At 36.3% G+C, this 13,341-nt stretch overlaps 1 protein-coding gene across 1 annotated transcript in view; it reads right to left on the bottom strand.

Annotated features, from left to right (window-relative positions):
* ITGBL1 (integrin subunit beta like 1) overlaps nt 1-13,341 on the bottom strand; it is a 125,317-nt gene that overhangs the window by 13,437 nt on the left and 98,539 nt on the right. The window contains exon 8 of the mRNA XM_088159885.1: nt 3,357-3,473. Coding sequence (XP_088016011.1) covers nt 3,357-3,473 — 117 coding nt within the window. The remainder of the gene's footprint in view (nt 1-3,356; nt 3,474-13,341) is intronic.

The following is a 13,341-nucleotide window of genomic DNA, read 5'->3' as shown; positions in this document are numbered from 1 at the left end:
GTCTTAGTTATTTCTTAGAGTTGAGGACAGTGCACATTTATGAATAAACATTAAAAGGTCTCATCAAAGCTAATGTTCTTATTGATAGCCCACTGTTTGAAGTACAGAATGATGTATTGATGTAATACAAAATGGATGCATCCATAAGGGTCTTCTTATGCTTTACCAGCTACAATTTTAAACCTTTGCTAGTGATCCGTGTTCCAACCAACTTTTTACTATTTTCATTTGGTTTGGTTTTATTGCAGAGTTTTTAATCAGAATAATTCTACAGGAAATTGTGGTGTGCAGAGGACACCAAGGGTTTTGTTTTATTCCTTCAATGGCTGCTACTTGGCTGTGACATGAACTCATAGCTAGACCAATAATCATGCAGAGAACAAATCAAAGTGAATGGAGTTAGGAGAATTATCAAATCCATTTCAAATTGATCTTTACTGCTCTGAGTTCTTTTTGCCAGTCTGCCTTCAATCCCGAAACAGAAAAAAATTTTAATGGACAAAAGTTGGCCCAGTGAGGTGGAGCAGTTGATGAAATCACTGGAAAAACATGACTGGACACAGAAGCGAAAAAAATATCACTTGAAATCTTAGGACACATCTGCAGCAAGCAGCACAGCCATAAACTCAGAGGGCAGAGAGAAGTATGTCTCACCAGGATACAGGATGAGTAAATATCAAGCCTTGTGTAAAAAAGTGACAGTCTTGCCAAGGACTTATGCTGGTAAACCTGTGATTCTCTGGTCATGAGTGTGTACCAAAACCACTTAACTTGCTCATGAAAGACTCAAAGAACCAAGTGAAGCCAAAGGAAATGTGATGTTAAATGCTTCTGTGGATCAACACTGAAGTATACCTGGGGAAATCTTACATAACCAAAAAACCTGAACAGTAAGGAAAGGGCCATTAGGTAGAACATATCTATCTCAAAAAGGCTGCATGAGACATCTTCTCCAGTATGGGCATAGTAAGTCTGTTACAGAGGCACAGACAAAGGAAGAGGAACATGATAGAAAGACCTGGAAAGCAGGTCAAGGAAGGCCAGTCTCCCTCTCCACTCCGGTGAGACCTCACCTGGAGTACTGTGCCCAGCTCTGTGGTCCCTAGTACAAGAAAGACATGAATCTGTTGGAGCAGGCCCAGAGAATATTGGTCCAAAATTGGTCAGAGGGATGGAGCACCCCTCTTATGAGGAATGGCTGAGAGCATTTGGATTGTTTAGTCTGGAGAAGGGAAGGCTCTGGGGAGACCCTACTGTGACCTTTCAGTGTTATAAAGGAGGAGTATAAGAAAGACCAAGAGAGATTTTTTTTTTTTTACTAAGGTCTGTAGTAACAGAACAAGGGGTAATGGTTTTAAACCAAAAGATAATGGGTTTAGCTGGGACATAAGGAAGAGATTTTTTTATGATTAGGGTTTTGAGACTTGCAACAGGTTGTCAAAATATGTGGATTCCCCACCCCTGAAAATGTTCAAGGACAGGTTGGATGTGGCTCCGAGCAGTCTGGTCTTAGTGAAAAGTTCCCTTCCCATGTCAGGGGTGGTTGGATTAGATGATCTTTAAGGGCTCCCTTCAACCCAAACTATTCTGCGATTCCATAATTATATGAATCAATTTCTAATAGCAGAGTGCTGTGAAATCTATGCCGAGTCCTCCTGCAACCTCTGTCTTTGTGGAGACATTAAGTCTCTATTCTTGGTACTGCATTGATGGACAGCTGAATTTTTAAGTGAATGACTCACTACAAGCATGCAGAAACATGGCCATAGGGTCTCATTCAGTTGTACCCTAATTTATCATAGCTCTCTCCTCATGTCTTTCTATCATTGCATGGACAGCTGGTCTGGAAAGCAAGCTATTAATCTGTCTCTGCCGGTTGGAGAAGGCCAGTAACAATTCTTATTCAAATCATTTAGGCTGCCATTCACATTTCTCATTTCAGCATGCATTTAATCTGAAAACACTGGTCTTCCTTCTCTGTGCTTGCAGGCACTCAGTGCTCACTGTCAGACCCCACACAGTCCAGCTTATAATGCTCTGAAGACAGATTTACCAACAAGGGCTTATGTCCTTACTGTGATTGCCTAGGCAGCAGCAGTGGTAGAAAAATAGCAATGAAAAGAGGACGAGGAAAGAGGAAAGAATAATCAGTTCAGCAAGACATTTCAGGAAGTTCAGTCTGAGATGGAAGCACAGACAAACCCAAAAGAAATAGAGGGAGATGTAATAATGTAAAATATGAGTGTTATAAACAGAAGAGATATTTTAGCATGGACGATGATGAATTTTATTTCCCAACTATCTAGTTTCTAACAAATATGAAAAAGATTTTCAGTGCTTTTCACTGTTTTTATGTCCTTTATACAAAATTAAATTTCAAATTATTTTTTTTTCTAGGCACTCATTGAATAACTCTGAATGCTTTAAACTATTTTTATGGCTGGTTAAACATTCAAACCAAAATTTTCTATATATGCCTATATTGTGCATGGCAGGCTCCTTGAAGAAATATTCTCTATAGTCAGAATTTTTTATGTACATGAGATCACGAAGCAATATATTCTTTTTCCTGAATAGAAATAAGGAATACAATACAATGTGTCATTGTTCATACCAACAATTGTTAATATTTAGAATCAAAGAGTCATTTTAAAAATGAAGCCTATAAAACCTAGAAAGAGAGCATTAAGGATAAATATTATTAAATATTATTTGCCTGCTTATAAAATGCCATGTGGTATGCATGTACTTATATATCCAAAACTACCTTGAAATACTGCTAAACACCAACATACTTTACTGGAATACCACAACACATGATTTCCACTGTCAACACTAAAATAAACAATCTGCATCTACAATTACTATGACGCTGTCTCTCAAGCATTTTACATTCTTTCATAACATATTTTGCTACTTTTTTAGAAAACGAGAATATCACTGTCAGTGAATACAAAGTATTTAAAAGTTTTGCTGGTCATTAGTACCTTTATGTTTATTACAACATAATAATCAATAAAGCATCAGTTGTACTAAACATAAATGTGTTTTAGGTTTTTGTTTAAGTGTCTGGATTCTTTAATGTATACTGATGCAACTTAGGATATACTACATCACTTCCATTTATGTGTTAGCTTTCCTGAACTCTTAACATAAATGTTCTCTAGCATGTTCAATACTTCTAGTGCTTGTTTCTTACAAAAATCTGCCATATTACTATAACTCAATTATGTAAATAGTCTGTAGTGACATTATGCTATGAAATCAAGAGGAACAGAAAGATATGTAATGTCAAGATTTAGTTCTGTTATGTTGTTAAGCTATGCTATGTTATGTGATATTAAGTGAACACTTACCCCCACAGACATCGCCATCGGCGTTTTCACACTGTCGATCATCACATTCACAGTTTTTGCCATGAACTCTGTTGTCTCCTGGAGGGAAACAAGTGCACTGGCCACATTCACATCTCCCTGTAAGAATAAATAATTGTTAGAGTCATGATTTCAGTAAAGTAAAATAAATTGAATAAACCCCAAATACATGCAACATCCTAACCCCAAAGACAAACTACAAATCACGCTGTATTAAAGTATAGCACAATTTAAAACACAAATTTAAACACCATTTAAAAACAAACAAAAACATAGCTAAACAAAACTATTCCTCCTCCACGGAAACCAGATGGAAAGTGTATCACTGTTATAATCTTAGTGGAAATGGCAACAATAAGCAATCACTGGCACTGCATGTTTTTCATATCTGAACTTAGCATAACTAAGCTGGCCCATGCTTACCTGCACAATTAACCTCTATAATTGATCTAAAATAGTTAGCATGTATCTCAGGAACACCAAGACAAATGTGATCAAAATTAAATAGTCTATGCACAGAGCTACATAAGATACTATGTATTCATGTAGAAAAATAATTCTTCAAATACTCTATCAAGCTTTTTGAATGCAAAATCCTTGTAACATTTCTTGTCTAGATCTGAGGAAATAAGCACAACCTCTGCCACAGTCTCCCCTTCCATAAATCTATTTACAGGAGATCTCCCCAGAGTTTAAAAAGACAACAGATTTATCCAAGCTCCCACAGATCTTCACTCCAAAACACCAAAGAGAAGTAAGTACTAAATGGCCAGATGTGAAAAAATTAATATCCAGGACAGTCTTACATTGCACATATCTGAGACAAACTCGGTTCATGTAACAGGCCTTAACTTCTAATAGTTTGCTTCTCAATGCTGTTAAACTATTTTATGCAATGCTGGTGAGAGAACATTCTAAATATGGCACAAACCATGGACCAAAATCCTACATCTGATGGGCTTGGGAAGGGATATTGTGTGTAAAAAACAGCCACCAGAGACATGGACTAGGATGCAGAAAACCTGCCCTTACTGATTTAATTTAGTCATAGCATCAGTGAACTCAACTTGGGCCTGGTCACTTCTCTACTCACTACAACCCCCAAATTTATAGTATTGATGGAAAGTAAAAAATATCCTCCAATTTCAGCCTTTCACTATGCAACTAGACAGTTCACACCACACTGAACTATTTTTTTTCAGCATTTGCTGAAATATTTTATTGAATGGGAAACTACTGTTAATGAAAACCTCAGTGGAGGTCTTCTAACTGTAGTCATCATAACAATAAAAACTTTTAGAGTAAGGTACTGATAGATGATTATTAATAATCTTCTTTTCCCAACTTCTAACCTTAATTTGTTTTATTTGTTTGTGGGCCTTGAGGTTTATTTTTTGTTGTTTTTTGTTGTTGTTGGGTTTTTTTGGTTTTTTTTGTTTTTTTAAGAAAACAGTCTAATTAAGTTAGATTAGGGAGAGATCTTTTTATTTATTGAAAAATAATTCTAAGCTGATTTTATAACTTCAAATACTCTTCATCTTCCCAAGCCTTCACATACATTGCACTTTTGAGCTGACATTTTATGCACCAGGATTCAATCTAGAAGGACATAGAGCGCAAGGATTTTAGAAAAATACATACTGATAAAGAGAATTAGAGTAAATAGTTCTTAATTTTATTACATGCATAGTTTAGAAATTGTGTTGCATTGTCAATGATTTGAGGATACTCATTTCAGAATGAAACTTTTTTATAGGAAGTGAATTTACCACATCATGAAGTAGAGTTGTGCTTTGGAATCATTTCAAAATTTAAGATATGATTGTCTACAGAAGAAATGATGCTATTTGCCTGCATTCTCTAAGCTATAATTATTTGCCAAGGACAGCCACATGAGAAGTTGAGGGAAAAAATCCTTAGTGTTTAAAAATACAGAGACTTTTATTGAGTCTAATTTGTCTCTTTTATGCATTCACCTTAGGCAACCTGATCACTTTTTCAAAAGTGTCACATCACCCTGTCCTAAGGAACAGCCAGTAACCCATAGGCTGAAAGGCACCTGATGAACAGGACCCATCTGTTGTGGAAACTGTAACATAAACAAAAGAAGAATCTTCAGCAGTGGTCTCCTGGCCAGCCATTGCTATAATAAGGATGCCTGAAAATAGTAAAATCATTTTAAGCAAGCTACTTTGACTAGAGGAGTCATCAGAGGTGGAAAATCCTCCAGATGAATGAAAAAAGGAAGGTCCTATAATGAGGATCCTGCACGTTCTGTAACTAAGCATTATCTTCTGTAACACTTAATTTAATAAGTCAGAGTCCAGTGGCTGGTCCCCTGTGCTGCAATGGGAACAGGCTCCTCTCAGTCCCTGCTGCAAGTAATATTTATTCATTTCAGTTCGTGTACAACAGTTTCACCAGCAGAAAAATGGAGGGAAGCCCATCCCTAGGCAGATCGGGCACATTTTTGTCATCTAAGAGATACAGGATCAAAGGGAATTTAGGCCCTACTCTCTCAATCTGTGCCTCTTTTTTTTTGCCTGACTCCCACCTAAATTCAGGGTACAGTTTAGATTATCTGACTGCAGACCTCATCAGAATTGAAAGTGTCTTGAAAATAGACAGAAACCCCAGTCCGCAAGTGCTCTGGAAAAGGAGTTCTTTGAGCTATTTCTTGATTTTTAATATATATAATTACAGTAGGTTATTACACTGCTGCTGAAATTGATACTCAAAATTATTAGTTCCTTTACTTTTGCAAATGTTACAAGATCAGCATCAGAAATTCATTTAATGGTGTCACTAAATAACCAACTTTGCACTGGCTATAAAAATATTCTGCCTCCAAAAGTAGTGAGATTTTGGTTAGATTATATAAAGTGGACTCACTCTAAGGAGATAATTTAACAAAGAATTAAAGTCCTATTGCTTCTCAACAGCTAACTATATAGTATGTGCTGCTGAAATATCAGAAGCCACACCTTATTCTGTGATCTTCTTCTCTTAGCTATTGTGATAAAATACTTACCAAACAAATTCAATCATTTGAAAGTAATTTGAAGCTCACATTATACTGAAAAGGGATCAGCACTTTACTAAACATACTCTTTGTATAGAATAATAGGTTTACCATAGCAACCTGATTATACAGGGAAAGCTGCTGCCATACATCCTAAATTCTCTTTAAATTCCAAGGCATACAGAAACAATTAAACATGGGATGGCTATAATATTCTGCACCTTCCCAACCATCTGTGCAAGAGCTACACTTCTTGAGTAAAAAGAAACCAGTTGACCTCGGACAATTTACAGCAGATGGCTTCCACTCTTCCTCACTAAACAGAGAGAATAAATATCATAACCTGATGGCTTCAGATGAAGGAAGCTTTATGATGGACGTTGTATGAGCTATAAGCATTGAAAAGCTTAAGCTATGAATTGTAATGCAAGATGCTAAGAATAGAATAATTATACAAGACATTTATTTGCCTACAGTATTAATATTTCCTCAAACTTCTTCCTCCCAATGATGTCAATAAGAGTATGAACTTATCACTAATAATTGTTAGTACTTGACAAAAGATCAGCTTAGGTTGAGTTTTTTGTTTTTAAAGGGAATTAAAGTGACACATTGCATCAAAACCCAACTTCATTAGATAACGGACTCTAGAATTCTAAAAAAAAAAATGCCATATGCTTTTAGCTTTTGATTTTATTCCCAAATTACTGCATCATTTTTTCATTTCTCATGTCCAACATTTATAAAAACATATCTGAACACTGTCTAGATTTACATTAAACCTGTTCATATGCAAATTGCTGTGACCATTACCTGCTTGCATTCAAACCATTTCTAGCTGCCTATATAGATTAACTGAAAGTCTCCTTTGTACAGGCAATTTTAAAACACTGTGCTAGAAGTATATAATTTGTGTAATAAAGCATTTTTACCCTGTTATTGCCAGCAAAGGCAGAGATAGTAACAGCTTTCAATGTAAAAATAAACCCTGAATATAAGAAGATATATTTCATTGTCTTTCCCTGTCTGTAACTCTATACAAAGTATTTTTCTGTGCAAGATGAAGAATTTTCATCTTCTAAATGAAAACAAATAATTTTTTTTTTTTAATGTGTAAGGAATACAGTGCCAAATTGCATTGTGACTGTGGTAGAAGCAAGCCAGGTTCATTCGGCATATCAAAAAAATGGTGTTTCAGGCTACTGATAAATAGGAGGGAATCTGCCTTTAGTAAAGACTTTTCTGCCCCATGGCTGTCCCAGGCTTAACATCTGAAAGCATTTCTTATCAGAAACTGCAATTTCTTTTTTATCACATAATCTCAGGCAACTTGAACACATTCAGTAAAGCTGCTGTGTCTTTCTGCCAACAGAACTCATTTCATGCTGGATGTGAGCAAGATGATCTAAAACAATTTTCAGAAATAGCAAATCAGGGAAGGGGGGGTGGGAAGATTTGTACAAAAGATCACAATTTTCAGTGAATATAGAGGGTGAAGGGAAGCAGATGTGACTGAAGGAAGTAATAACAGGTAGCAGATTCAAATAAGGCAAAAGAAAATGTACTGGTTGAGTGGTGGAGGGTATAAAAGGTCAGTAAAGAAAAGCAACAGTTTTACAAAATTGGCAAACAAAATGCAAAACTTGCCAAAAATAGGGTATCAACGTGCATTGCTCAGTCTGAGGTGTTCAGACCAGCAGACTTCAAATGAGTTTGATCAATGTGGAGAAATTTAGACTCAAGCAGGAAACAGCTACAGATTTCTCAGTGGCCATGCGTTGCATGTTTTTTATGTCCTGTTCCAAAAATTGCCTGGAATTAATTCCCATCTAGAATGACTTTTAAAAAAATTCATATAAAACTACTGTACTGACTAGACAAAACAAGTCTGCCTTATACATGAAAGGATCCTTGGGTTTTAAAATGTTGGCAATTCTTGCATCTGGTTGGTTGGGTGGTTTATGAGGTATCAGAAGAAGGGAAACTTTGGAAGCATCTGAAGTATGTACAAAAGTATCCTTAAAACCTCTTTAAATACATGAATATCTGACAGATCTCACCCAAATGATGGAAATCTGGGGGTTAGTTTCTTTCAACGACTTAGACAAGCAAGATATGAACCTGCACCTGCAGCTATGATGGAAAAAATTGTCTTCTAAAAAAGCTTTAGAACTTATATCAGTACAAGATACAAGAACTACAAAGGATTTCTTTTCTTCCACAGGATTTCCCTACTAGGCTGTTAGGGGCTTGGGGTAAGGGACTTCTTTTTGTGGAGATAATTTGACAATTGGGTTTTCCATAAAATGTTCAAGCAACAAGCACCTTTTTTCCTGCAATGCATTATGAAAAAGAAATTTATGCATTTATCTCCTCATACATAAGAAAAAACATTTGGCAGTTATTACAAGAACAACTATTTGCTGGAGTTTAGATTGGGAATGAGCTTTCTCCTTCTAAATCAGTATACAGAAAGTAAACATGCCTTGAGTCTACTCATAAAAAGAGATTATTTGCAGCATGACTGACCCAAGACCTCAACTAAAGATATAAAAGCTCCAGAGAAGGGCTTAGCTGAATCATACCAACATAAAATGAAATGAAAATAGCTTTAACAAATCTAAAGTAATTTCCAAACTTCAGACTTCTGTGCTCATTTTTTTCAATAATTTTGTACCAAAAAAATAAACTTTTAGCAGCAAGCTCCGATATTTTTATTTAAATAATATGAACAGTAGCAAACATATATAATTGTGTTAAATATCCATATTTTTCTTAGTCTTGCTGGTCACCTCTCAGCTGCAATAACTGCATCAGCTACTACATTCAGCACTATAAACAGGTTTGAAATAAATGGATATAAAAGGATGTAAATATTTGGCTTAGAAAAACAGAAGTTCAAAAATTAAGAAAGGCTTTTTTTAAAGCAGCCTGAGACTTCCCACTGCTGTGTGTTTTATCAAGTTTTTCACTAATACAAAGTACCAAGATTTCCCTTATATAATAGGTATCATGGGCATATTCTCTTAGACAGAAAGAGTGCGTTTCTTTCAGTTTTTTAAAAATTACATTGCTTTATGTTGTGAAAGAGCACCAAAAAAGGTCTGACAGTTTAGTTTGTCCTTAAGGGTATAAAACCTCAAAACACAAAAGCCCCAAATAACCCTAAGATAAAAAGATCTCAAGAAATAAAAGTTTGCTATCTCAAGCAACACAACTCTTACAACAGTGCAAGCAACTGAATATCCAGAACTGTAAAAGCAAGTGTTACACAAGAGCAACTTCAAACGACTGACACTTGTCCCCCAGCTTTAGAACACACGATGTATGACTGGAAGTCTGATTGCAAAATTGGCATATGGCACATGAGGTAAATGCTTTTTCTTTGTGACAGCTTAATAGTGAAATACTTCTTTAGATAGTTCCACTCAACAGCACCACTTTACAGATTTAGCATCACCAGTACTGATTTGTATCTCCTTTTCCATGCTGCCTTTTTTTTTTTCCTACTTTTTGTTTTTAATTTTTTCCCCCTTTCTCTTTAAAAATTTTGGTAAGAAGTACTGCTGCACTGCTAGTTTCCTTTTCAGACTGTCAGCTTGACATCTGCTATCATCATCATCGAGCTGACATGTCTCCTCCATCTGCCTGCTCTCAGTAGCTCTGCTTTGAGGATGCACTTGAAACTCCTATTCCTTTCTGCACAGCCAAAAGGGAATTTCTAGAGGAGTTCCATGAGAGGAGTCATCCAGAACACCCCTGCCCACTTTGTAGGAGCAGGATTTTAGCCCTATGCATCACTTTTCCTGGTGACATCTTCCTCAGGTTCTCCCACTGGGGGTACACCCTTGACAGTTCACTCACTATATTAAGGGGACAAGTAGGACTAGGAAGGCAATTACTTCTCTGTTCAAAAGAAAGGTGATAGTCAAAGTCACCACACAGAGGGGAGATGTGTGAAGAAGACAAGAAAGAAAGTGGCAAAACACTTTCTAAAGAAATGTGTTGTTAAGGCAGAGAACAGTGAAAATTGAAGGGGAGGAGAAGGAACACATTGGGGGAAAAGGAAAAAAATAGGCAGCATGGCAAATTTTACTCTGAAAATGTGCAAACCCTAGAATTCAGCAAGCCATTATCTGATTTTTAAATTCCCTTCCTCTGCTCATCTCTTTTTTATTCTTCCCCCTCAAAATGCTTTCAAAAACTCAAACTATGAAGAAAAAAACATTGCAAAGAGATGCCATTAAATCCAGCAAAGGATAAAAAACATCCTACTACAACTAACATCCCCATAGATTATTAGAAATGAAGATATGTTTGATTAAAGGATCTGACCTGAGAATGCTTTCTCTTCACCTTGGCAACTATCAAGAAAAATAAAAGTCTCATTTCCTTTTCAGCCTATTCATTGCCCGGTGCTTAGCATAAGCTGCTCCAAAATATTTTCTAGCAATAGCCAAACATAATAAAGAGGTACAATCCCATACTGAAAGATACATGAAACACAAGGACATTGTTCAAGAAGCCGTGATTGCTTTTCAGCCATTTAGAGCTTTATACATTTGACTGCCTTATCATTCAGAGGATTGACTGCTTACCCCTTTTTTTACATGATCTGCCATGCAAAGAGTCATAGCACTAATTCCACAGAGGTATTTAATTTGCAGATTAATTTACTAGAAAATGTCAACTGCTTTGGGGAAATTTAATCACCAGAATGTTAACCTTGTTCACTTCCTGCTGACGACTGTTGTTTATTAGATAGTAAAATTCAAGATATTTTAGGGTTGTAATTGAAGCCTATCTGTTAAAACACTTAAACTCTTAAGTGGTCTGCTCTTTGGAGCTTTAGCTAAGATTAAAGTGCTTAATAATGGTAAAACAACAATATTAAAAGATTCAACTGCATAGCAACCATCAATACTATCTGCAGATAACAGACTGCTAAACTCAGAAACCATGGCAACAAATGACATCACACTGTATCTACCTTATTGATTAGCTTTCACCTCAAGACTTTTTCCAGAAATGAAAGACATTTCCTAGCAACTGCATCATCTACTGAGTTGTTCCAAGCTAAAATGCTTTTACCCTTACTCTTAAGTAATTTTTCCCTTTTTTGCTGCCAACTGGCCAGATTGTGCACTAGCCTCTTGTTGCAAGGCTCTGTTGTAGAGACACTGCCTTATGGCTCTTAAAAATCTTTGCCCCAAATTTAATGGTATCTGGGAAATAATGCTTTGTCCCAGCACCAAAAACGCTGGCTCTGTGGAAGAGTATCCAATATGGAACAAAGAAATAACAGCTTTTGAAGGAGTTTGAATGAAGGAGTAACAGCTTTTTAAATGCAAAGTTTATCTTCAGAAAACAACACAATGAAGGATTCTTCATTTCCCCACTCTATGATTTGAAGTATTAGCAGTAAACTCTTCTTTGCAAGTAACCCTGGGTTTACAGATTTCAAGAAGAGTGAATAGCAATGAAAAACCAGTGACTCAAGTGTTCTCAAAGGACCAGCCAGGCACATTATATATCACTGTACAGGTGTGTACGTATTTAAAGTCCTTGCAAGTAATTCCCTCTTGGATCATCTGTCTTGATAGGACCTCATGAGCACGCAAGGACACTGGTAAGACTCAGTTGGAGAGAACAGGTAACAATTAGGAGCCACATGTATTTGTACTCAGCCTCCTGTTTGGATGACCTGAATAAAACCCAGCAATCAGAGACAGCAGTTTTCAAGCCAGTTGAAACACATGCAACAAGTAATTAACCAGTGAGGGCTCCCCTATTTCCACCACAAGAGATGGATTTGAGATCAGTCTCCAAACACAACAGTGTTTATTCCTGACAAACACAACAGTGCTATGAAACACTAAAATTAAGGCTTTTTTTTTTACTCAGTTAACTCAAACTCCTATGAAGAGCTCAATAGTGAAGCAATTGTCTATACCTTAATATTCTTGCTAATTCTGAGGGCAAAATTCAGGTTTATAGTGTGAATTAGCCCCAACATTTCTAGAAGGATCACTGCCAAAGATGTGCTCTTGCCAAAATTTATGCCTTGGGTGGAGCTGACCTTTATTTATTTTTATTTTATTTATGTATTTATTGCTGGTCAGTTACAATCAATAGGTTAACCTGTTTAAGTTGTAAATGCAAAATGCAGCAGTCTTGTTGTGCAGCCAACCTGGGTCTTCTCTATCACCTCTTTTCAGTCCTGATGGCCTCTGCCACCAGCTGCTCTGTGTTCTCAGTGGGGCAGCCCACTGAAAACAGTGATGTCTGGAAGTGCCTCAGACCTTGGCCAGTGCCACACACTGGACAGGAGAGGAGGAAACACCATCAATGGGCAAAAAGAGGTGCTTGAAACTGAATGGATACCAGGGAGGAAGTAAGTATTTTTCCCATTAGTGCAGAGACTGTTAGACTACCACACAAAAAGAACTTTTGGGAGCGCCAAGGAAATTTTATATAAAACTCTCAATTCCTCCCATAGTTTCTTTCAAGAAGTCCCCTGTTTTCCCCAGAAAACCTTAAAAGCCCTCCAGCCGCTGGAGAATTCAAAATCCATGACCAGTCATTAGTCCCTTGAAAACTTTAGTCAACAAGATTTTGAAGAAAACTTCAGTCATATGCATGATATTAAATATTGTATCTCTTTTGGTTTATGACTAATCATTTAATCATTTCTGTCTTTAAAAGTCACTGTTTAAAAAGTGATACTGTTATCAACATTGATACATGGAAAAATTAAAGATGAAAGTAAGGTTAACAAAATGTCAATTTTTTTACAGCATTGGAAACATTCTGAAGTCAAATGAATCAAAAATAATTTTAAAAAAGGTCTATTATATATATCAGAAAGCAACATAATCTTTTACCACCTATTAAAAATGTTAAGACTGTAAAGCCTGATAAGTACTGTAGATAATTCTATGTTAA

This window comes from Sturnus vulgaris, chromosome 2 (genome assembly GCF_052056855.1).
Source record: "Sturnus vulgaris isolate bStuVul1 chromosome 2, bStuVul1.hap1, whole genome shotgun sequence".
In the NCBI taxonomy this organism is placed as follows: Eukaryota; Metazoa; Chordata; class Aves; order Passeriformes; family Sturnidae; genus Sturnus; species Sturnus vulgaris.
This window is presented reverse-complemented; position numbering and strand designations above follow the sequence as displayed.